The sequence below is a fragment of the Sinocyclocheilus grahami genome, unplaced genomic scaffold (assembly GCF_001515645.1).
Source record: "Sinocyclocheilus grahami isolate Dianchi unplaced genomic scaffold, SAMN03320097.WGS_v1.1 scaffold119.1, whole genome shotgun sequence".
Classification (NCBI taxonomy): Eukaryota; Metazoa; Chordata; class Actinopteri; order Cypriniformes; family Cyprinidae; genus Sinocyclocheilus; species Sinocyclocheilus grahami.
The window spans coordinates 655939-681646 of NW_015505298.1; the positions used below are offsets into that span (position 1 = coordinate 655939).

At 38.7% G+C, this 25708-nt stretch overlaps 3 protein-coding genes across 5 annotated transcripts in view; all 3 read left to right on the forward strand.

The window, feature by feature from the left end:
- The window catches only part of LOC107589741 (unconventional myosin-Ic-like), a 43291-nt gene extending 35378 nt beyond the window's left edge, over positions 1-7913 (forward strand). Inside the window, exons 12-26 of the mRNA XM_016278262.1 lie at positions 103-183; positions 1188-1293; positions 1926-2043; positions 2424-2537; positions 2646-2722; positions 2812-2965; positions 3093-3252; positions 3340-3423; positions 3677-3770; positions 3871-3926; positions 5138-5273; positions 5573-5643; positions 5737-5834; positions 5975-6074; positions 6177-7913. Of these exons, the coding sequence (XP_016133748.1) occupies positions 103-183; positions 1188-1293; positions 1926-2043; positions 2424-2537; positions 2646-2722; positions 2812-2965; positions 3093-3252; positions 3340-3423; positions 3677-3770; positions 3871-3926; positions 5138-5273; positions 5573-5643; positions 5737-5834; positions 5975-6074; positions 6177-6203 (1476 nt within the window). The 3' untranslated portion in view covers positions 6204-7913. The remainder of the gene's footprint in view (positions 1-102; positions 184-1187; positions 1294-1925; positions 2044-2423; positions 2538-2645; positions 2723-2811; positions 2966-3092; positions 3253-3339; positions 3424-3676; positions 3771-3870; positions 3927-5137; positions 5274-5572; positions 5644-5736; positions 5835-5974; positions 6075-6176) is intronic.
- LOC107589709 (protein NLRC3) lies at positions 7914-12946 on the forward strand. Of its 2 annotated transcripts, none has more exons than XM_016278207.1 (8): positions 7914-8631; positions 9160-11037; positions 11284-11706; positions 11820-11906; positions 12128-12211; positions 12302-12385; positions 12471-12554; positions 12645-12946. In XM_016278207.1, the coding sequence occupies exons 2-8, from the start codon at positions 9218-9220 to the stop codon at positions 12736-12738; spliced, it is 2676 nt and encodes an 891-aa protein (XP_016133693.1). In that variant the 5' UTR covers positions 7914-8631; positions 9160-9217; the 3' UTR covers positions 12739-12946. The 2 variants fall into 2 exon arrangements, with proteins under 2 accessions (XP_016133693.1, XP_016133694.1); XM_016278208.1 differs by having other exon boundaries at positions 8609-8631; positions 9165-11037.
- Positions 12947-15053: 2107 nt separating this feature from the next.
- Positions 15054-25708, forward strand: part of LOC107589710 (large neutral amino acids transporter small subunit 4-like) — a 27267-nt gene continuing 16612 nt past the window's right edge. The window contains exons 1-5 of one of the 2 annotated variants that reach the window (XM_016278209.1): positions 15054-15183; positions 16669-16895; positions 21628-21856; positions 21993-22048; positions 22139-22215. In XM_016278209.1, coding sequence (XP_016133695.1) covers positions 16736-16895; positions 21628-21856; positions 21993-22048; positions 22139-22215 — 522 coding nt within the window. In that variant the 5' untranslated portion in view covers positions 15054-15183; positions 16669-16735. The remainder of the gene's footprint in view (positions 15184-16668; positions 16896-21627; positions 21857-21992; positions 22049-22138; positions 22216-25708) is intronic. The other variant, XM_016278210.1, reaches the window with a different exon arrangement.

Consider the following 25708-nt stretch of genomic DNA (forward strand, 5'->3'; position numbering starts at 1 on the left):
TATATATATATATATATATATATATATATATATATATATGATAGGAAAAGTACAACATATCTGGGCTAAAATGTAAATAATTAAATGTGTCTGTATTTTCAGGTCATGTGTATGTCTGAAAATAAAATCCTCACTCAGTGTTTTGACCGAGAAGAACTCACAGACAAGAAACGCCCAGAGACGGTATCTATCTATCTATCTATCTATCTATCTATCTATCTATCTGTCCGTCTGTCTGTTCGTCCGTCTATCTGTCCGTCCATCTATCCATCTATCTGTCCGTCTATCTATCTATCTATCTGTCCGTCTGTCTGTTCGTCCGTCTGTCTATCCGTATGTCTATCTGTCTATCCGTCTGTCTGTCTGTCTGTCCGTCCATCCGTCCGTCCGTCTGTCTCTCTATCCGTCTGTCTCTCTGTCCGTCCGTCTGTCTATATGTCTGTCTATCTGTCTATCTGTCCGTCCGTCCGTCTGTTCGTCCGTCTATCTATCAGTCTTTCCATCTATCTCTCTATCCGTCTGTTGCTCTATCCGTCTGTCTGTCTATTTGTCTGTCTGTCCGTCCGTCTGTCTGTCTGTCTGTCTGTTCGTCCGTCTATCTGTCAGTCTGTCTATCTATCCATCTGTCCGTCCGTCCGTCTGTCTGTTCGTCCGTCTATCTGTCAGTCTATCTGTCTTGTCTGTCTGTCCGTCCGTCCATCCATCCATCCATCCATCCATCCATCCATCCATCCAATACTGCTATTTCTAGAAGGCTATATGTATATTGTGTCAAATGTTATTGTTTACCTTTAAGCAGGACCATAAACAACAAAAATTTGTTTGTGAATCAGTTCATAGTAGCATTTATATGTAAACCACAACAGCTTGGCCTCAGTCCATGAAATTGCAAATCTCTGCTTGCCACCCACGCTGTGAGGAATGCCCTGACACTGTGGTACCTCTTCACTTCATGTGACTGCGTACAGTCCTGATTCCCCCCCAATCTCAGTGCCTACTCTGCACAGCTCCATTGGCCGAGTGTGGGTGGGCTGCTGTTTAGTTGTTTGCTTGCATTGTTGACCACTGGCTTCTCCCACATTGTCACTGCCTGGCTGTACTTGCACACTGTGGCTTGTGTTCTTGCTTATTTCTCACTGCCCGTCTGTTTTTCTTGTTCTCTCATTCTGTTGACTCGCTGGGACCAGGCAGCAACCCAGTTCAAGAACAGCCTGGCGAAGCTGATGGAAATTCTGATGTCTAAGGAACCGTCTTACGTGCGCTGCATCAAGCCTAATGATGCCAAGCAAGCAGGTTTGTGAACAATTTTTTGTACTTGAGTTTTAGTGCTGTTTATCACTTAGAAATGATTATTTTTCTCATTTCTCATTTGAATCAGCTTATTCCTTTCAGCTGTTCCCTTACCATGGGGACAGTATTTTTATGCTTTTGTATGGCAGTATTATGGTAGTTTGATGCATTCCATGTTTCTGAATTATTGCAATATTCATGTAAGATTGTATTTATGTGGCACTCCAAGGTATGTAGAAAATATTGTATTATTATAGGACATGAGAATTATTAGTATTATAATTTATTGTAAAAGTTATCATGTATTGTTGCATTTATTGGTCATATTTTTGGTACATTCTATCTATCTATCTTGAGTATTTATATGTATTGTGAGTTTATTTGTGCAGTTTTTTTCTTCTCCATGTGATGTAATGGATTCATTGTTCAAACTGCAGTCATTCGTTCCCTCACTGATTCTCTCTTACTTCATCAGCTCTTTTGTTTTGCCCTGGTCTTTTGTTGATATTTGTTAGCGTCTTTTGTTTGTTAATAAGCTCTTATCCTCATAAATAGTGGCAAATCTATAGTTTCATACATACAGTATATTAAATTTTACGAAGCCTTGTTAAACTGAAGTTTATTTTTCTCTACAGGGCGTTTTGATGAAGTCCTCATCAGGCACCAAGTAAAATATCTTGGTCTGATGGAAAACCTTCGGGTGAGGAGAGCTGGCTTTGCATATCGCCGTCGCTATGAGACCTTCCTGCAGAGGTTGGCATCTACATGGCTGGAGAATATAAAAACTTGTTTTGATGCTGGTCTTATAATGGCACATCCTGGTTATTATTTCAAGTGTAACCATGTTGGGTCACCAAACATACCTCATAACGGTAACCCGCAATATGTTTTTAACTCGTAGTTCATGTTAGCCTGAACCCAATTTAGCTGATTTAGGCTATTTTTCAGCAAGGCTCTCACGAAAAGCTTTTATGTAACTCTTCACACTTTCTAATCCTCTTTTAAAAGCTCAGCACTTCCTGAGTGATAATTAAGGTCAAAGGGAACAAGGAGTGTGTTGAAAACAGTGATTCCTCTTTCTGCTTAAAATGTAGTTGAGTTTTGTGGGTAATGCTTGTGCTTTCCTGTTTTAGGTATAAATCCCTGTGTCCAGACACCTGGCCAAACTGGGATGGCCGTCTGGTCGATGGCGTTTCCACACTCGTCAAGCACCTCGGCTACAAACCTGAGGAGTACAAACTCGGCCGGTTGGTTACACAAATAAGTTTTTAAAAATGCTCATTTTTATTCTATTAGTATTAAAAAATCTTTCTGTGGTTCCAAAAAAGATGAAGGCCATTTTCTTTCTTTTAAAGAACCAAAATCTTCATCCGCTTCCCCAAAACCTTGTTTGCAACCGAAGATGCACTAGAAGTCAGAAAACACAGCCTTGGTATGAGCCATATTCAAATACATATCATGTAACTCTTCACTGGATGGTCTGCCTAACCTTAACCTCCACAAACTGTTCTTCATGCACAGCTACCAAACTGCAGTCATCCTGGAAAGGCTACAGTCAAAAAACCAAATACCGTAAAATGCGACAATCAGCTGTCAAGATCCAAGCCTGGTGGAGAGGTATTCTGGCCCGCAGAGAAGCAAAGCGTAGGAGAGAGGCTGCCAACACCATCCGCAGGTCTGTGTGCATGACATGACATGACTAGTACAATAATCAGTATGGCATCACATGTGTCTCATGTGTTCTGCCCAGTGAGAGAGCTTATGCTCACTTTTGTTTTTATCGTCTATGGTCACTGTTACAGGTTCATCAAAGGCTTCATCTACCGCCACCAGCCACGTTGCCCAGAGAATGAATACTTCCTGGATTACGTTCGCTACTCATTCCTAATGAAGTTGCACAGGAGCCTGCCCAAAACTGTTTTGGATAAGAGCTGGCCAACGCCACCTCCCGCCCTCATTGAGGTGAGATATATCAGTCATGAATCAGTCACCAGTACAATCATGGACTCCTCTATGAGATGAGAGATTATGCCTTCCTTTCGTTCACAGGCTTCAGAGCAGCTCCGCAAACTCTGCATGCAGAACATGGTGTGGAAGTACTGCAAGAATATCAACTCTGAATGGAAACACCAGGTGTCCCATTATATTTTATTTTATTTCATTTTGCTTTTTGTTTTGTGTATTGTTGGGCTACTGTACTGAAAAGTACCTGTTGATACATTGTGCATGGTTAAATATTTTATTTTTTATTATAAATAATTTTTCTTTATTATGAATTATAATTTATTATTAGTTCAATTTTGTATTTTTTTTATATTAGATTATTTATTAGTTTATTTTGATGGCTAAGTTACTGGAAAACAAGCTTTATTATCTGTTATTGCAGTTGGAGCAGAAGATGGTTGCAAGTGAAATCTTTAAGGACAAGAAGGACAACTACCCACAAAGCGTCCCAAAACTTTTTGTGGGCACAAGGCTCAGTGAGTTTTCAGCCTCAGTTTGGAGACTTCAGGAGACCTCGGTTTGGATTTCCTGTGTTGTATATTGTAATGTTTTTTTTTTTTCTGTGTATGTCAAAAGGTGGCGAGGACATCAACCCTAAATTGCAACAGGCTGTGGGGAATGAGAAGATGAAGGTTGGTTAAATTCTGGGATGTTTGTTTGGGAAATCTCTCTTTATTGTGGTTGAGACTGTGGTTCACAACTCTTTTTGTGTACATCCTCTCATTTTACATGACTGAATGTGTGATCTCTTACACATTACTTCATTTCTCAGTGTTTTCTCAGACAGCATACAGTACTATACTATGTTTGGCCAGAGGAGAACAGGCCACCGATTGAGCCTGGTTTCTCCCAAGGTTTTTTTCTATAGCGTTTTGGTTCCTTGCCACTGTTGCCTTTGGCTTGCTTAGTTGGGGACACAATTTCTGGCAACATTGTTGACTTGACTGCACAGACACTATTTGAAGACAACTGAACTGAGCTGGACGATGATATCACTGAATCAACAATGAACTGACTTTAACTGATAAACTGACAGTTTTCTATTGTCCTCTCGCGTTATCAGCACACGTTTTTCTTGTTTAACACAGTAAAGCTGCTTTGACAATCTGTATTATACAGTATATAGCGCTATATAAATAAAGGTGACTTGACTTGACTACTATACATGACAGTGTGTGAAGCATCAATGATTATAGACGGTATGTGAAGAAGAAAAGTGATTCTGCTAATATAATCCATCCTTCCCCACAGTATGCACAACTCTTTTTGTGTACATCCTCTCATCAGTCTCTCCAAAAAAGCCAGAAATCTGTCATTTTACATGACTGAATGTGTGATCTCTTACACATTACTTCATTTCTCAGTGTTTTCTCAGACAGCATACAGTACTATACTATGTTTGGCCAGAGGAGAACAGGCCACCGATTGAGCCTGGTTTCTCCCAAGGTTTTTTTCTATAGCGTTTTGGTTCCTTGCCACTGTTGCCTTTGGCTTGCTTAGTTGGGGACACAATTTCTGGCAACATTGTTGACTTGACTGCACAGACACTATTTGAAGACAACTGAACTGAGCTGGACGATGATATCACTGAATCAACAATGAACTGACTTTAACTGATAAACTGACAGTTTTCTATTGTCCTCTCGCGTTATCAGCACACGTTTTTCTTGTTTAACACAGTAAAGCTGCTTTGACAATCTGTATTATACAGTATATAGCGCTATATAAATAAAGGTGACTTGACTTGACTACTATACATGACAGTGTGTGAAGCATCAATGATTATAGACGGTATGTGAAGAAGAAAAGTGATTCTGCTAATATAATCCATCCTTCCCCACAGTATGCTGTTCCAGTGACTAAATATGATAGAAAAGGATACAAAGCACGCAACCGACAACTCGTGCTCATGGCAGACAGTGCCATCATTGTGGAGGAGGCCAAGCTCAAACAGCGTATCGACTACAGCTCACTGAAAGGTGAGAAGAAGGACGGAGAATGACACAGCTTAAACTGTTTTTACGCTGAGTATGATTACGTTCATACCAGTTGTAAGGCGCACCATTCGCATGAAATGAACCAGAGACAGCGTTTTTAAGCAGATTTGAATGCTTTATTCAGAATTTTGTTCAAATCCAGTTGGAAAAGCCACTTTTTCCTCAAATTCAGACATTCATGCCAAAAGCTCTAGTGGGAAAACACCCATTGGGAAAAAAAAAACAAGTGAATCACAACAAAGTAAAAAGTGACACACTGACCACTTCTGTTTTATCTGTAGGGATTTCTGTCAGCTCTCTGAGTGACGGCATGTTTGTTCTCCATGTTGCTTGTGAAGACAATAAGCAGAAAGTAAGTCTGGAGATCAGTTATTTGCTTTTAATTTCCTTAAGCGCTAAACCAACTGCTTTCAGAGTGAATATATGAACTGTATTGGTGTCACAGGGTGACGTGGTGCTTCAGAGTGAGCATGTCATTGAGACGTTAACCAAAGTGGCCATCTGCGCTGACAAGATGAACAGCATTAACATTAACCAAGGAAGGTCAGTGGTAGACATAAAATTATTATTTTTTTTAAATAAAGCTTAAGTTTCAAGGCAAGACTTGTGTAAATCTCAGAATTTCGTTTATGAAATGATTATACTTTATTAATAAAAACTATTGCTTTCCCTTGCATGGACAGTATAAAGTTCAATGTGGCACAAGGAAAAGAAGGGATCATAGATTTTACATCTGGCTCAGAGTTGCTGATAGCCAAGGCTAAGAATGGACACCTTTCTGTGGTGAGCATTGATGATGAAATAAACTCGAATGGATGTTTATCAAGATTGTTTTTTTTGTTTTTTTTTCTCACTGAAATAACGAACCTATTTTTAATTTCTCAGACTGCCCCTCGCCTCAACTCAAGATGATGGACGAGTCATGACCAAGTACTTCCTGCGTTCTCACAGGATCTTCCAGATACGCTCCTTATTTCATCAATCACATGACTAAAGGTGGAGCTTCTCTCTGCCAATCAGACGCCAGCCAGCTGCACCAAAAGCCTCTGCTTTAAGTTGTGAAAATCCAGCAAACTTATTTATGTTTTGGGGGATTAATACTGTTATATGAATATTATGATTTTATGTCAAAGCCAAGAAATAACAATATATATGTGCATTTTCCTGCACTCTTGTCTTTATCTAGCTTATTTGGAAAATTTAAATTGGTTAGAGAAGGTGACCTCAGCCATGCTAATGAGGTAAATCAGGGTTCATAATGAGTAGTTATTAGCTTCGGTTCTATTTATGTTCACCCGTGGTTTACTTTTACTTTTCCATGGATTCTGCAATCCAAACCTACTCAGAACCAATACATTTTGCATTCATAGGAAAGATATTAATTACTTTTTGCATAGAGAAGATGACTTTGAGATGTTCACTTGAACGATTAAACCTGTTCTACAAACTATTTGTGCAACATAATTTTGCTCGCAAGTTATTAATATTAGCTGACGTGTTAAAAAGGAGGACAAACTTTTAGAGAGAGTACGCCAAGTGCATTGAGGGTGCGTGCCATGTATGAAAAGCTACCAAAAGAAATCTTAATGTTGATGGAAAGAATCTGCAAGCTATGTCTGGTGATAGCAACTATGCTTGAAAACCAGCCCCGTTTTTTTATATCATTCATTATTCTTTACCCACTTTAAGGGCTCAATCTGAGTTTGGAGATCAGTAAATATTTATTTTCTCAGTCCCAAATCTGTGCCTCAAAATGATAGGGTTAGAAAGTATCTTCGATGAGATATGTGATCCTGCAAACATGAGAAGAAATCCAGTGATGGACAAAAGAGAGATTTTTGAGAGTGGGAGGAAAGGCCACTCTCAAAAATCTCTCTTTTGTCCATCACTGGATTTCTTCTCATTTGAATCACTCTTGTATTAGGTGTATTAGGAGCTTTGTGCTCCTAATACACTGGACACAATAATCTGTCATATTAATGCCATTTCCCACATTAGCACTGCTCTAAGCTCACTGTAAAGCGTGTGAGGTAAGTTAGCCATAAGAGTAGGGTAAGTTGTATGTTATCTACAAAAAAATATGTAACTTGGCTTGTTTATTTCTCTGAGGCAGGTTTATGTATATGTAGATAAAAGGTAACAAAGCACTACTAAATGTTGGCAAACCAATAAATGTTATTTTAGAAACTAAAAAGTGGAAATTTGGCATACCCTTTGCACTGTAGGATTTCGGGCACCTAAAACTCTTGATAGCACAATTGTTTTATAATGCCCTGATGTCGTGACCGTCAAAGGAGAATGATCAGAGAAACATTGAGCATGTGCCAATCGTAGCTGTTGTCATAGTTGAGGATGCTTAAAAGAAAACACTGAAAGGAAACACGTTAAATGGTGGTGTATGCACAAGTGCTGCATGTAATGCGTTTAGAACAAATATCTATTTTTGACATTTTATAAAAAATAAAAATAAATACCCCAATATTGTCCACACAAACTCTTGGCCCCCTAGTTAAGATAATTCAAACTTGTGATTTTGTTTTATATATTTGTGTAAAATACCTGGAAGAAATCTCTCATTTTGAAGCAAACTGACAATGTATTTGAGCATATTAAAGCTGATTTTAAAAAGCATTGCCATGTCAGATCTGTATTTTTCATGGCATGTATGGGAATGGCTATTGTGCTCGCATTATTTAAAGTAAGTCACAACTTCCCTTATCTTTTTTCCTTATGATCTAGTGGAAATTTAATTTAGCATTTAATAGAAGCATTAATGCTATTAGCAAATTATCAAGCTTTGGTACCATGATCCAGGAAAGAAAAGAAAGGGAATGTGAGAAAGAGAGACTGATGGTGCCAATATGATATCACTGGCAATTGATATTGTTCACTTTTGTTTTTTTGTTTTTTAAATCGAGTCTGTACGATAAACTGCTAGAGTTGAATTACTTAGAATTGAGTGATTTCATTCATTAGTGTACACAGTGAATCAGCCACATGCAATAAATAAGACTAATTCGGAGAAGTGCACGAGTGACTCTGACTTGGGCGGAGATCCTTCAACTTCTTCTATTCTGCTGTTACACAATATATCAAGTGACTTGGGGAAAAAAAACATAGGCTACAGAATATTTCATATTTTAGACACCCAAAATGTTTTACTCTAGCGATGAATATATGTGTAATTTAGTAGTAGCCTACACATAATCCACAGAGTTTCGGATTTGACGATATGAGTTGTTCATAATAAGCTTACTGTGTCGCACGGGATAGTTTCACTTTCAGCAGCTATTAAATCAATAGGATTCTACGGAAGTGTGGGAATAATGCGTGTGACCCTGTAAGTTCGTTTATATGAAATCATTTCGCTTTGTTTTTTCGCTGTGCTTATTCGGAACGTATGTACATGATGTATATAGTAATTTTAATGGGGGTAGACTTTTTAAAGGAATCTCTGAACGATTTCCGGGTGTGAAGTATTCGCGCGAATCTTCATGTTAACCAACTGTCATCTTAAGTACATTTTAAACAAATGTTTTGTGTTTATATTTGTGATTGAAGTTATATTCATATACATTTTATTCATATACATTTCAATTAATCAATCATGTTCGTTGTTGTCGATTTGTCCGACCGATCTAAACAGAAAATGCTCCCTGAGCGCACTGTTGCCATAGTCACCTCCTCAAACGCCACTTAGCCAAAGGCTCTTTAATTATTCTATAGTCTTTGACTTAGCCTATTTGGGAGCTTGTGACTTTTATGGTTTGTGAAAATAGAGAGTTTCTGAAATAGGCCTATTTATATGTAAAAAAGAATAAAGTTTTGACTTTTTATACATGTTGTTTTGACTTCCTTTGGGGGCAAGGTTAGGCTTTAATTAGGGGCCCCCAACCCCCCCCCCATAATCGGGAACTTTTAAAGTGATGGATGTTGGACCCTGTAGCACAGAGATTCAACAGCGTCGCGTGGAGCTGGTGGAGAACTACAGCGAACACCTGACAGGCCTTCTGGACGTGCTGTTTAATGTGGGGGCCGTGACCGAGGAGGACCTCAGTCTTATTAGAGGTTCAGCTACTCGAGGTGAGCGAGAATGTATGCGAGTTCTGCTGGATGTGCTACATGGGAGAGGAGAAGAATCATGCAGGGCTTTTCTTTACATACTACCAAGTGTTCAAGATGAGACCGCCAAACTAGGACAGGCCAACAGGCAAGAGCATCTCAAAAAACACAAGGACATATTGGTCAGACAGCATGGCCTGGTGGACTATCTCAGCATCAGAGGACAGACTTTGGGACAGGATGAGACCAGGTGCTGGACTGATATCTCCTTCTCAAGACAAGCTGGTTATGCATCGTCTTCTCAATGCCGACATGAGTCAACAGGAGTTGGGGACGCTTTCAGGACACGAGCGGATGAGATCTGCATTTTCAAGGACGTGTTTGAGAATCTGCTGTGCAGCCCATCGAGTGGTGTGAACATGCTGTCAGGAGTTGCTGGAAGTGGGAAAACCACGGTTGTGAGACGCCTAGTGCGAGAGTGGGCTGCAGAAACCAACTTGACTAAGATTATCCTATCTCTGTCCTTTCGTGAGTTGAACCTCATAACTCAAGAGCAGAGCTTGCAGGACCTGCTCTCGGATCACTACATCCATCTGAAACCTTTCCTGCATGAGTTACTGAACTCAAACCCAACCCAGTTTTTACTCATCTTAGATGGTCTGGATGAGTTCTGCTACCCTCTTAATTTCGAACTCACTCCCAAGTGTTCAGATCCTGAGCGGGTGCAACCTATACAATCCATTGTGGTGAACTTAATCAAAGGAAATCTGCTTCCAGAAGTGTCCATTTTCCTAACTTCCAGACCTCACGCAGTCTCCAAAGTTCCTCCAGTTCTGGTCAGCCAGTTTTACAGTCTGCTCGGTTTCTCTGTAGCTCAGCAGAAGCAGTATTTTGAGCAGAACTGCAGTTCTCCTGAGGCTGCCGATGCAGTGTGGGCTTCGGTGTCGTCCCATAAGCCCCTTCTCCTCATGTGCCACATTCCCGCATTCTGTTGGATCGTGTCCACCGCCTTGCATGATGGCAGCTCCTGCCTTTGTCCTGATTCTGTAAGTGCCAAGCCAGGAGAAAAAGAAGGCCTTGGGGAAACCAACCAACCAAACTCTTCATTGGGATCTTCTGAGGAGAACTCAAAACCAGTCACAATCTCTGAAATCTACTGCTGCTTTGTTAAATCCGTCTTGCTATTCCATGTGCAAGGGCGTAGCGAGGGCTCCCATCACACCAGGCTTCAGCACGCCCCTCACGTCCTCGGTGAAATGCAGCCTATACTCAAAAGCCTGGGAGCTATGGCCTTCAAAGGCCTCCTGGAGAGACGGTTCATCTTTGAAAGCTCTGATTTGAACTCTTTTAATCTGGACAGCACCAAACTCTCACAGGTGTTCCTCTCTGAGATACTTAAAGAGGATCGAGCATCTCTCACCTTTGAAAAGGGCTTTCATTTTATCCACACCAGCGTGCAGGAGTTTCTTGCTGCTCTGTACTATGTTCTCCAGTCACTTTCAGGATCAGATCCATTTTCAGGCCTCAAACAGAGCACAGGCCACTACCTTAAATCTGCATTTAAGCAAATGGCATCAGCTGTTAACAAATTCAGCAGACCGCGGCGTCTCTTCTGCAGACGTATTAAGAAGGCCCTTCGCTGTGGTGAACGACATCAGTCTGGACACATGGATCTTTTCTGCAGGTACCTTTTAAAACTGCTGTCATATTAAATGCATTTCATTAGCAGGTCAATGATGTGACACTCATCTTTTGTTTGTCTTTTTATTCAATAATACGTAAAAAATGTAATTCACACTTACAGAGTATTGAATGCAAATCTTCAATAGAAATATCATATAAATTGGAAAGGAAAGGTTAGTTCAGGTTGTAAAATTTGGATTTACAATTACTCCATTTCATAACTGACCAGTTATTTCCGCTTATCCAGGTTTGTATGTGGCCTGCTGGTTCCTAGAACACGTCTCATCCTAAATGGATTTTTCCGTGATGGGCCCAAGATGCATCTGCTCCGTTGCCAGCCCTCTCCAGACCCGACTCCACCTTTCCTCCTCCATCTGTTACACTCCCAACTCCAGAGCTCCACCCTCAGCCCTGAGAGGCAGGTCAATGTTTGTCACTGTCTGTATGAGGCCCAGGACCCTGGTTTGTCACAGCGGCTACAGAGTTGGATGAAAGTTCTTTCACAGCAGGCCTCAGATCAGTCCGATTCGGTAAACAGGGACTGGAGCGAGCTGGCTTTCCTGTTACAGCTCAGTCCAGATCTGCAGGTTTTAAATTTAGATGCTCAAGGACTCGATGCTCAAGGACTATACCAGCTCCTACCAGCCCTTCCTCTCTTCTCGACACTCAGGTAAATACTGTAACTGTAGGTATAAATGTTCAGAGGCAGATGTGAAACACTCAATGTACATTTTTTATTTTTTTTGTGCTCTGTGATATTCATTGTATGTTCTTTACATAAAGCCTGGGCCAGAATCCTCTTGGTTCAGAGGGAGCATCTGTGTTATCCCTTGTTCTGAGAAACCCAGACTGTCGCATTCAGAGGCTGTGGTAAGTGAAATAAATAAATACAATTTTTATTTAAATAAAGTCATTTAAAATATATAAAATAAATAAAAATGTCAAATAAAAATATGTACAATAAATAAAATCGACATCACAAATTCTATATAAAATAAAATATTTAATAAATACTTCAATGCATAAATAAATAAAAGAAAATAGTCATGCTGCAAGCGCAAATTTATTATGGCTGTGTATGTTCAATATAGGGTGGTTGCGACAGGGCTTGGCTGTGAAGGCCTGAAGTTCCTCGTAGAAGCGCTGAAAGAAAATCGTACTGTGACTGATCTCAGGTGAACCGTGGGGGGAAAAAAATATTGTTTTGGCTACAAATACAGATATGTTGCACTTGTCTTATGTTTGCAGTATCATTCTTTCATTAGAATGGCCATTAATAAAATTGGAGATGTTGGAGCTGGTTATCTTGCGGAATTGTTGAGGACGAATCGCACACTGACGGATATCAGGTAAAAGAGACTCTGACATTTCAGTCTCTCAAATCATTTACTCATCTTTAAAGTTCAATGTGTTTAAACATTCTGCATCGTATAGACTTCGTGACAACCTAGTGACAGACAAAGGAGCAGAAGTCCTCATGGCTGCCCTGAAAGAGAACACTACATTAGAGTATCTGTGGTAAGAAAGATTTAGAGCTGATTTACTTCAGTTTATTTCCTCATGATTCTGTAACACAGATGCCACAAATATATTTTCTATTCATCGCAGGTTGTTTGACAACAAATTTACCAAAGATGGCGTCAAGAAACTGAAAGAATTTGCAAAGACCAGACCAAACCTTGACATTAAAGTTTGCATCTGACCCACAACCAACAAACCAGTGGAGTAGATCCCTAAAACATCATTTGCATTGCCGAGCTGGTTCATGACAAACATTTTATTCATACGTTATTTTACATATTGGTACAATTGCTCTGATATAATACTTTTAATACATATTAGACTGTTAAATGAATAGCTCACCCAAAAATGAAAAATTGCTGAAAATGTACTAAACCCTCAGGCTATCCAAGATGTAGATGAGTTTGTTTCTTCATTGGAACACAGATTTGGAGAAATTTAGCATTAAATCACTTGCTCACCAATGGATCCTCTGCAGTGAATGGGTGGCATCAGGTTGAGAGCCCATCTTATAAAAATATCACAATAATCCACAAGTAATCCACTCGACTCCATCAATTAACATCTTGTGAAACAAAAAGCAGCATGCTTGTAAAAAGCAAATCCATCATTACGGTGTGTTTTCACTATGAACTACTATTCCTTTAACCACTCAGGTTACTGCCTTCTGCTGGACTTTTAAGGAACTGTCATTTGTATGCTACATTTGTACATTAATCAATATTTTCAGAACTGTCTTAGGATTCATAGACAGTTCTTTCTAAAGACATTGAATTGCATTTATTTATTTTGTGAAAGAACTGCTATCTTTTTATTATAGAATCTTTACAGCTTTATCTTAAACCCACACAATCAGGTTTGACTGAAGCTGAATGCTACATTTTGGGGGCCCTAAAATGGCTTCTTAACACACATCTGTTCTTCTCCTACTTCTTTATAAATTATTGTCTTCGTTCTCTTTTCTGCAATATAGTGTCTCAGACCAGTTTGACAATAATAAATGTGCCACAGTCACTGGTTTATTGCCCATTTTTGTGGGTGATTTTACATGCAGAGCTCAGGGCTGCTCTTAGAAGCTTCATAAACAGAAGTAAAAATGTAAGTGTAAAATACACAAAACCAGAGTATTCTTTGGTGAGTAAATGCATTTATTTTAAAGATACCATGTGAAACCATTGCTAAAATCACAGTAGTGTATATTAGAAGCATTTTAATCATACATACTGATTGATAGATATACAGATAGATGGATAGATAGATAGGTAGATCTGTGTCAGACTATTTCTTTTTGAAGCATTACATACCTGTCTTTCTGAAAGTTGCATAATATAGGTTCATACATGTTTATATAATTGTCATAACATCATGAAGTATGAATTGTTATAACAAGTATTATTGCTTAGCAGTGCTTACAATGCAAAGTACAAGTGTTATGCAATAATTAAAACAAGATGTGCAAATAGATGTTCAATAAACATTATATGGATTCTCCAGATTTCAGTTTGCTTTGGTAATGGAGTCTGTGGATTGTCATCACTTCAAAGTTCAAACCGTAATGCGTCAGAAGTATTATTCCATATATCGATGCCTGCTGCCTTGAATGTAAAAGCTTAGCATTCATGTACATTCTCACGTCTGTTGTGATCAATCTCAAACATTGCCTAAGTTTTTTGAGAAAAAAAAAACATAAAAAGGTGGAGGAGGTGCAAAAAGAAAAAGTTTCAACTGGTTCCGGAGGAATATTTAATATACTTAATCCCTCATAAAACAGCCATGTTTAAAGCTGCAATGTAGTTGCTCATGTAAACCACCAGATGGCGACGTGATGTTTTGTGACTCATCCCTTGTTCAGTTTAGTGCTAAGAAAGTACAAGAAACAACAACGATAAAGAGCTTCGGTCATTTGTTCAGGTCCCCTGTATAATGACCTGTTATTTTATATGTTCTACTCAGTTAGCTTATTTATACAATGTGAAGGATCTTTGTTATACAGACCACTGATCAATGCGACTTCAGAAGTTTGAAAAGAGCTTTAAATCTGATCCCCAGAGAGCAAAGTGACAAGTTGTTCCTTTTTCTTGGGAAAACCATAATGTACATGGAGACATCTGGCGATTTCAATGACGATATTTTACAATATGCTTTAGTACATAACTCAGTCTTCCGGTGTTTTTGCAGTAATATAATTGGTGAATATCAGCTTGGCTACTATTATGAGAAATTATGAAGTATGAGGACGGCTTTGTTTTAGTTTTTTTGTGTATTATAAATATTGAAAAGCCATCAAATGTAATCGAATACTGTAGAATGGTAGCAGGGACCACAACAGCACGCAATCCGGTGTAACATGTGAGTGTTCTTTGCGCTGGAGCGAAATATAATGTGAAATTATTTATATATATATATATATATATATTCGTCGAGCGGCGCTCTGATTGGCTGGCCTCATCTCTAGCTCAGGAGCCAGCCAATGGGGAAGTTGGCTTGTTTGTGTGAAGCAAGCGGTGCAAATATAAAATCGAGAATAAGAGATGTTGGAAAATAAATTGATGTATTTGTTGGATGGGTTGTTTATACCCTTTCTACCCTGAAGACAGCCGAAGCGAGGATTTGGTGAAGGAAATAGGTATACATTTTTATAAGGATGCTCTGTTGTAAGTTTACCTGTTAAGACTGTTGATATTGTATTAGTATTGTATTAGTTCGCATAATCGTTTATGAAGAAGTATTTTTGTTTTAAACCGATTAGATGTATTTTTTTTTTAAATGATAGATTTTTTCCACAATTCTGCCATATGACAACGATTATCAGATTTCCACCATTCTTCAATAATTGTATTTTATCATGTCAATGCATGTTTTTCTTTTGCGTTATGAACTCTAGCTGAACTGAGATGTGTTGTTTGATTTCTATAAAGCGGTGTATTAGTTTTATGCCGCAACTTTGTTCACTGTCTACCGCAAACAGCTGTATTATATTCAACTTGCACTAAAAGCCTCGACGGTTGTTTATTTCTGAAAAATGCCTGATGATTGTCATGTACGTGGCGTTTTATTCGATTCTTGTTGTTATACGGGCTCTTACGTCTGCCGTCAGAAACCGTGTTTTGCAGTTTCATATGATGAATGGGAAATAGAACTGTTTGTACATCATATATGAGGTATATATTACAAAATGCCCGCATTTATACCGCGAGTATTTATTTAGCCTAGTGCAGAACAATAGTGAAGCGATAAGCGTCTGTTATTCAGTGTGCAGAGATGTATACACGGAACAGCTGAGCTCTGTGCATGTTGAAGGAGGGGAGAGGGGTACACAACACAAGCGGAGGCACTGATGAGGGTGATGCCTGTCCAGTTCAGACCAGTTTTAGGGCTGCTTGTTTTCCGCAGGATACTGTTTCTCACAAATGAGACTCCGCGCGCAAATAGATCCAACCAATGGAAACGACCAATTTCCAATGTTTATTATGAAGCTTAAATGAACATATAAAACAGTTTGAGCAAGATTTCTATTTGCATCCCACAAACCGCTTCGCTTAGGCAAAGCAAACAGAATCGAATCGTATAATTACGACGTAATGTCACGTCCCGTGTGGTTAAATAGACTTTGCACAAAGGTGTTAGTAACACAAAGCGATCGAATCGCGCCGCACTGGTTCGAACCGGCTGGATCTTGGTCTCACGTGGAGCTGCTCGCTGAATCTGTTTATCACGTAGCCAATGAGTGGAGAAGCGAGCGTTCGAACAGCCAATCGGAGAATAGCAGGGCGGGACTAGAGGCGGGCAAGTAGGCAGGGTTTCAATCAACAACATTCTCTTTTAGAGCTCAGCTGTTATTTTGTTTATGAGCTGTTTTGTAGCTAGGCGAGACAAAGAAACGGGATATAAATGATGTTCGGAGGGAGTTGCGGTTATGACAAACTGGCAACAAATGAACATTTTCTATATGCTGCGAAAAACAATGTTGTGAAATCGTTGGGAGAATAAAAGAATATATAAATGTGTCATTATACATGTATTTAATATGTAAAAGTTTTTATAATTTAATAATATTATTTAATATTTACCATTACATATCTAATACCCAACTCTGTTGTCACTTTCACAGGATTTCCCTGAAGTTTAGGGGGTTCTCCTCTGTATTACCAGCACATACTCTATCATCTCCTTCAGTCATGGCTCCTTCACTGGCCATAGCCTTCTCTAGGCGATGGTGGATGGCGATTACTGCAGTGATCGAAAACCTGTTGTTCTCTGCAGTTCTGCTCGGATGGGGCTCTCTGCTCATTATGCTAAAATCAGAGGGCTTTTACTCCTACCTCTGCAGAGAACCAGGTAAGGAGGGGGAGAAGAGGGTGCACTCAGTGCAGTTTGTGTTACAGAAACAATCAGAAATTTATTGACACTCATAAAGACATTAAATACACTATTCACTATAGATGCCAGACTGAATGCCGCAAATAATTACGTGAGCATCAAAGGACAATCTTACTTATATACAATATTAATGGATTTAATAGATTTGCTTTCACACTTTCCCCACTCAGATTTGAACAATAAATGTTTGCTTGACCTAAAACATCTTTGGGATGCAGTTACCTTAAACACTCTAACAAAGGTATATACAATATTAATGGATTTAATAGATTTGCTTTCACACTTTCCCCACTCAGATTTGAACAATAAATGTTTGACTGCTTGACCTAAAACATCTTTGGGATGCAGTTACCTTAAACACTCTAACAAAGATGTTGAGTTGACCTACACAATTTGTCTTATTTTGCAACGGAGGCTGTTCTCTAAAACTGCAACAGTTTATAGATTTTATAATGACGTCATTGCATGAGTGAATGTAATACAGCATAGTAAAAAAAAAACAAAAAAACTATGTTGTCTGGCGCCCATCGCAAGGCTCGTGGAGGAATCCAAACCTGAATATCAATCGATCACTGAGAGTCAGTGCACCTTATTTGGAAGCCCTCTTGCTTGTGTTGCCATTAGGAATTACAAACAGCATCTACAAGCTTGTTTGGCATTCAGAACATTGACAAAGGGTGTCTAGATAATTTGAGCACCGTCACAGACTTGATTTCACGGTAAACAGACTAGAGGACATCAATCTGCTTAGCTTATATAATACAGTAGAGAATCTTTGATATGTTTAATATGTTAGAGATGAGTATTTGTGTATCCTGAACACACGTTCAGATGATGCATGAATTGAGGATTTTCTGAATAGCTGAAGACCACTTAATAAAGATGGAGGCCAACCATCACATAAACTTATAATTATTCATATGTTGTTCTTTAAAAACACAGGCTTTAATATAAATGTGCACTGAAAAAATTTATTTTCTTACTTAGGATTTTTGTCCTGTTTTCCAGTGTAAAATATATAAACTGTCTTAAATCAATATTTTTACTTATTTGAGGTGCAAAATGACTTACAAAATATCTTAACTCAAAAGGAACTCGAAAGGGAATTTTATTTTTCTTACCACATTTGGCAGATATTTTTTTCTTGTTTTAAGTATAAAGGTCTAATATGTCATTTTGCTTCTCAAGTAAATGTATGTTAATTTATAAATGTTTGGATATTTGTACTGAAAAACAAGACAAAAATACTGAGTACACAATGGTTGTTGCTGCACAATTAATCCAGATGAATGTAGACTCTCTTACCCGGAAAAAGACTGTTCAGCTTTCAACTCTTTCTCTTGGCAATAATGTGTGTCTGGGTCATGATGTGTCTGGTACATCTATGAAGAACAGTGAGTTCCTACTGATGTCCGGATTAACTTTCTTTATTAATACAACCTGTATCCATTTATTTACATAATCATGTACTGATGCCCTTAAACTCATATTGTTCCTTTGCTAATAGACTTCATGTAAAAGTAATTGTCACAGGGCAAAATGACACAGAGGTAAGAAAAAAACATGGAAGATATATATATATATATATATATATATATATATATATATATATGTTTTCATTGTGATTTTTTCAGGGAATGAGGTCAGGAGACTCAACCTTGCTGCTCTGAACTGGCCCTGGTTTATTTTCCACTATGAAATCGGCCTCTTAAACGATTTAACACGCTTTGGTGAAAACAAATTTCCGTAATTCTGAAGAAACAGCCTTTGCTACTCTGATATCTTATGACCCATTAGCACAGTGGCTAAAAGTAAACACCATCGCCATGATCTAAAGGGCACGTCTGTCTGGCATTCTTCACTTATCTGGTGTTTGAGAGTTTGTGGTTATTAATACAACCTGTATCCATTTATTTACATAATCATGTACTGATGCCCTTAAACTCATATTGTTCCTTTGCTAATAGACTTCATGTAAAAGTCATTGTCACAGGGCAAAATGACACAGAGGTAAGAAAAAAACATGGAAGATATATATATATATATATATATATATATATATATATGCTTTCATTGTGATTTTTTCAGGGAATGAGGTCAGGAGACTCAACCTTGCTGCTCTGAACTGGCCCTGGTTTATTTTCCACTATGAAATCGGCCTCTTAAACGATTTAACACGCTTTGGTGAAAACAAATTTCCGTAATTCTGAAGAAACAGCCTTTGCTACTCTGATATCTTATGACCCATTAGCACAGTGGCTAAAAGTAAACACCATCGCCATGATCTAAAGGGCACGTCTGTCTGGCATTCTTCACTTATCTGGTGTTTGAGAGTTTGTGGTCCATGCTATGATGTGAAGTGTGAGGCTCAAATTCCAAACACAACTGACTTTTCTCCTCCTCAGATCTCCTTGCTGTTAGCTAACATTGAGTGATAGCTAGTACAACAACATTTTGACACTTATTGATGGGATAGTGAGAAAGGACACAGATTTCAGTGCATATTGCAATCCTGTACATTCACACTTCCCTTCTGTCTTTCATTTCAACTGTTGTCAGCATCTAGTTCAGAGATTCCAGACAGCAGGCATCACATGACTGATGACAAAGGGAAGTAAATGTGGCTCAAGCGTTTGCTCAATGTAAATATGAGATTATCTTGCCATTTCCTCACCTACTTTCCTTGGACTCAGCTTTCCACCGCACATTATCAGCTGGTTGGTTCTCTTTAATCAGCAAGCGTGAGGAAACACTGACCAGGAAAATGCTTGTCTGGCTAAATGCTTTGGCCCAGCACATCACAGAGTTCATGACGTTTTTTGTACTTCAGACTCGTGTTGAATTCTCTTTCTGTTCTTCTTTCACTTCTCCATTTCAAAGCAAATGGAAAATCAGCCCTGCCTGTCTCTGGTTTTTGCTGTTGCTGATTAGATCTAGTGGAACAGTGAGTTCTGAATCATCTGCTATAGAGCTCTCCGCTCTGAACAGATCTGAACAGATCTAGAATGTGAATCCGACAAAACATTTCAATAACATCTGCAAGTCATATTTCACCCCAAAAGCAAAGGAAAAATATTTTGCGTAAAGAAAATGGAGCCTGTTTTTGTTTTTTGGTTTCTTTGTAAAATATTTATACAATTTTATGATTTTTTAATCTGATATTTTATTTATGAAAAAGTATACACTACATTTAAAAAATTTGGGGTCGGTAAGTTTTTTTTTATGTTTTTGAAAGAAGTATATAATTGCAATTTATAATAATATAAACGTAACTAACTAATTCCTGTGATGGCAAAGCTGAATTTCCAGAAATTACTTCAGAAATCATTCTAAAATGCTGATTTGGTACTCAAACAAACAAATAAATAATAAATGTTGAATTTAAAAAGAGTTGTGTTGTTTAATATCTTTGTTGAAAATGAGATTTTTCAGGATTCTTTGATGAATAGAAAGTTCAAAAGAACAGCATTGAAGTAGAAATCTTTTGTAATATTATAAATGTCTTTACTGTCACATTTGATTAAATTAATGCACCCTTGTTAAATAAAAGTGCCAAAAAACAAATCTTGACCCCAAACTTTTGAAAGGTAGTGTAACATAATAAAAATGTAGTGTAACACAAAATAAAATTAGATTTATGCTTTCAAGTGTGAAAATCTTAACAGTCTTAAAATTCTTCATTTTTTCATCCATTAAATTTTGTAAAATGTCATTTCCTTTTTTACCTTTTGAATTTGAGGTGAAATGTGGCTCAAATTGTAGACTGAATAGAGAACAACTTTTTTTTATTCATTAATTTCATGAAGAAGAGTAAAAACATATGCTACTTTTTGTGTCAGTCTGTAACTGCAGCAGCTATTGAAACTGGTGTGTATTGACTGAAGGCAGCTCCTTCCTCATTACTCAGGAAAACATCTAAAGCTCAGCGGATATGTACATTAATAATCAATCAGTGAGCTTTAACCCAAATCTTCTCATCTTCAATTACTTGCTCAGGTCATCTCTGCTCCACAAACACAGCTCATTCGTTTGTTTATTTATTTATCACATTTAAACAAAAATCCCTCACACAAATGTCTCTGTTTCTCTGTCTCTTGGCCACCCTGTTATGTTCATAACAGCTTCCTCCATATGCTGCAAACAGCACCATCCCCCATCTGTCCAGCTCAGAACAAGCTATTCCAGAACATTTTCAAGGCGGTTTGCATTTCAAAAGAATGTGTGGATAAACAGTTTTCTTGAATCTTCAAGAACTGAGTAAGAGACTTGTTGCCCAGTCAAAGCGTGATTATCCATAGTCAAAACAACCAGGGAAGCCTGGGTGAAAGAACAGGGTTAAATGTTAGTCAAGCTGCTCATGCCTTAGCAGTTGTAGGAATGTGTTGGTCTTAGGAGGCTGCAACTCCAATGGGGGTTCAGATGCACTCTCATGCTATTTCTGCTATTTGTTTACTATGTATAGCAGCCTCTTTATTTGACCGTTTGCTCAGCATCCTGGCCCCTTTGGGAGGGGGGCACGATGGTGGCCGCTATATCTCACAACAGTGTTTCCTGTTTTACTTCCCAGAGTGTTATAACTGGTTTCCTAGAAGTCAGAGTTCCAGTTAGTCCATAGAGCTGGTTAGTGCAAGTTTGGTGATTAGATGGCTCTGTTTGGCTTCATTCTGTCTTGCCCTCTCCAATCCCCCAGGTAATTGTACAGGGCAGAACGTATCTGAGAATGAAAATGATACGACAGTAGTCCAGAGAGGCGAGGAGGAGGATAATCTTCAGATGAATGGCTGGTCCATCTGTAAAGAGCAAGATGAGATGCTGAACCTGGCCTTCACCATCGGCTCCTTCCTCCTCAGCGCCATCACTCTGCCCCTTGGCATCATCATGGACAAATATGGCCCACGCAAATTAAGGCTGCTCGGCAGGTACAAGAGGAAAACTGGCATCTAAAAACACTAAATAAAAATGCACTACATTTATATGGTGAAAAAGTATTAATCATTTTCTATTCTATTCTATTCTTTTCTATTATTACAATAATGTGAAATGATCATTTCGTAGTGCCTCGTTTGCCCTCTCCTGCATCCTGATTGCATATGGGGCCAGTGACCCTAGAAGTATGTATGCAATCCACCCTAGCCCACTATTACTGTTAATACCTGTCTGTCCCCGCTGTCTTTGACCTCCTTTGTCTTTTTCTTTCACAGATCTTTCCATCCTGATCTTCTTTGCCCTGGCGCTGAATGGGTTTGGAGGAATGTGCATGACCTTCACCTCACTCACAGTAAGTGCTCATGTCATAATTGTGGGTCTCCATGGGTGTCCTCTCCAGTCTTTTGCACAAAGGCCATAGCGCAATCTCGTAAACTGGCCACATGCCACTGTTTCCTGCTCCTAAAAATGGCTGCATCATCGTTTATTCATCTTTAAAGAGATATTTTTCTTAGCTGGATTTCCAGCATCCTAACAATTGCCTGATATTAACATAGAATGTGATTTGAAATAGTTTTTTAGCAACTACCTAGAAATCACCTTGCAATGCCATAACATCCATGTAGAATACCCAAGCAACCACATAGCAATGCCATAGCTATGGACTAGCAACCACCTACAACACCACCCAAAGCACCATAGCCTTCTGAATGAATCAGTGTTTTTGAACAAATGAGTGGAGTAAATGATTCAATGACTCACTCTTAAAGACAGTGGCTGAATTCAAAATAGCATACCATTCTAACTATTTCTGCCATATAAAAATATGGGAGAAATAGTAAGAGTAGTGTGTAGTATGATTTGTATCGAATTCAGACAGTCACTTCCTGAATGAATTGGTGCTTTGAAGGATTCAGTTGAATTAATGAATTGATAACTCACTCATGAAGAAAGTCACTTGCTGCTACCTGCTGATATAACAATGTGACCTCTGAAAAATGTCCACTGCTACTACGGCTGGACAATAATTCAATATCAATATGTATCGCGATATAATTTTTTTCAATAACGGTGATATGATTTTTAAACACATTTCCGATATTTCGATATACATTACCAGTGTTTCCCATACATTGATTTATTTGTGGCGTTTGACTTCGTTGAATAAACATGAGCACTGCACGTTTCACAATCATAACACGTCGCGGGTGTTTTATATGAATGTATCTCTGAAGGGAACCGACTGTCTTCAGAATAGTTTAGATGGCATTTTTATCTGATAAAGTAGTGTTCATGAGCTGCTTTGTTTACAGACAGTACTGGAGAAACAGTTAGTTCCACCGCTCTCACAGCGCCTCCTGCTGGCAGACAAGCAGTTTGCATTTTCAATAATAAACCCATTTCCAGCAACATGCACACGTTTCATACTCGTTATCCTGGTTAATGCACGTTTCAATCAATAAGAATAATCAGCCTACACTACCAGTCAAAGGTTTTTGAACTGCAAGATTCAAAAGGAGTTGGCAAATTAATTTTTCATAAGTTTGTAGGTACAGACATCTGTTGTGGCCGTTCTTGGCTGTTTTTATGAGGCTTTTTTAATAGTGTTCATATCGATATCGGAATTATATTGTATCAACCGAAATTAAGAAATATATCGTGATATAAATTTTGGCCATATCGTCCAGCCCTAACTGCTACACAGATCAGTCTGTCTGGAATGCGCAAACAGAGTTAATTTTTACTTATAGAGCGTTTCAAATCAGTCACGTGTGAAGTTCTGTTTTGTATGCTGCCTTAGAATGATGACAGTAAGGCATCTCAGAGCTGTTGTTTCTCTCTATCTAGTCTCATGCTTAGTGTATCATCTGCAATGCATTGGGTTCATATTGGGGAACATCACCAGGAGATGTAAAGAGAGCAGACTGGGTTGAAGTAAGCAGGAAGTTGTGCTCATTGCCAGCTGAAGGGTGGTTGTCTCTGGTTTCTGCACGCTGCTCTGAGGTCATAGAAACCCTCATCGGGGTCTCGAGAGTTCATAACTGAAGGCACAACTATTCCCGCAACCAGTTTCTCTGTTTGTGTTGTTGATGTTCTGTCCCGGGTTCTTGTGCTACCTTTGTAGCATGCCTCAGCCTGTCCGGGGAACCCTCCATCTGTTACATACACACAGAGAGAAAACACACACACACACAGACAGAGAGAGAGAGAGACACACACACTCACAGAGAGAGTTAACTGGCATGCATGAGTGCATAGTGGAACAGTACAAACTGTTATCTCAGCTGTTGTGTTCTTATAACCTTTTCCCAGCTGTTCTGTATAACTGTGTGTTTTACACTGCTGGTTGTTGTGGCGAGAGGTTAGAACCTGGGGTTCACAGAATAGGTCGTACTGTCTGACATCTGTTGTTTGGGTGCATCTCTCAATAGCTTCAGTATTGTTACTGTTTTTAGATTTATTAAGGATCCTTGTTAAGGTATCGCTATTACATTTGCTCAAACTTTGGGTTACGCATTTAATCACATACAGTGTCTAAATTCAGCATCTAACTCGTCCTGCACCATTTTAGCTACTGACATGAATGGTACCTCATCTTTTTGTGGAGATATGTGTTATTTTTTCTTAGCAGTTTTTCCTAGCAGTGCCCAGAACACCCAAAGAACCACCTAGTAATACCTTGACAATCACCCTCAATCCTTGAACAACCACTTAGCAACACCCTAGCAACCACCTAGAATGCCCTGTACATAGCAATGCTCAATATGAACTGAGATTTTCAATTCATATCTCAATATGAATCGAGATATGAATGAATGAACCGAGATTTTAAAAGATTTTAAAATCTTCCAGGTCTATTGACATTTGTTATGACAACTTCAAACATTACATTGCAGATAATAACTTCTGTTAACTCTACAATAAGTAAATCCACTTCACCAGCAAATACTCTTCAACAGTGATGCTGTAGAGCTGCTGCAAAAAAGCATAGATATATATACTGTAGGTAGATGCCACATTCAACCAGACATGTTGACACGTTCGCCATCTTGGAACAGTCAGTGTGGCGTCACTCACAATAAAAATCAATGAGTTTCAAGATGCCACAACATTGCAGAACCTCTGTTTGTAAAAACGGAAATTGGATAAACTTTCATGTTATGTGTGTTAGTTTGTGTTTTTAATATGTATTAATTCAATATTACAGGTTTTTAAACTATAGTACATTTTAAATGTTGTGTTAGCTAAAGGCTTCGTCTTGTTGTATTGTGTTAGTTTAGCAAAATCATTTTCAAGTCTCTTGCAGATAAAGATATTCCTACATGCATATAACTACGGTTGCAGACATACAGGCAACTTGCTTTTGAGTGTTCAAAGACATGCTTTGACCATTCCAGTATGGCGGACAGCTTGTGAATAACGGCCCATAAAAACAGCCGCTAATAGGGCATCTACCTATACATATCTATGCAAAAAAGGAAGCTCAAAGACAAAATTCTAAAGATGGCTGCACACTTGTTTCTTTGACGCATAAGGTCTGTAGACTTGAATTGAACTTTACTGAACTGCAGACGAGAAACTTTTCTGAACATTTTATTCTATAACCCAGTCTCACATTCTTAAAACTAAGGAAGTTAGGTGAAGTTGGCCAGTTACCCGTCTTCCTCTTTCCTTTCCTCACTTTTTTGTCTCTCTATCTGTCTCTCTCTGTATTTGTGCACTCAGCAGTTAATAGTTTAGCAGAAGAGTGCAGGAGAGCTTGTGTTTCCTCCCAGCACACCTCTGATGTTTTCCCAGTGCACTGACTCAGCTCTCTGTCTGATGGCTGGACTGTCTGCAACCCC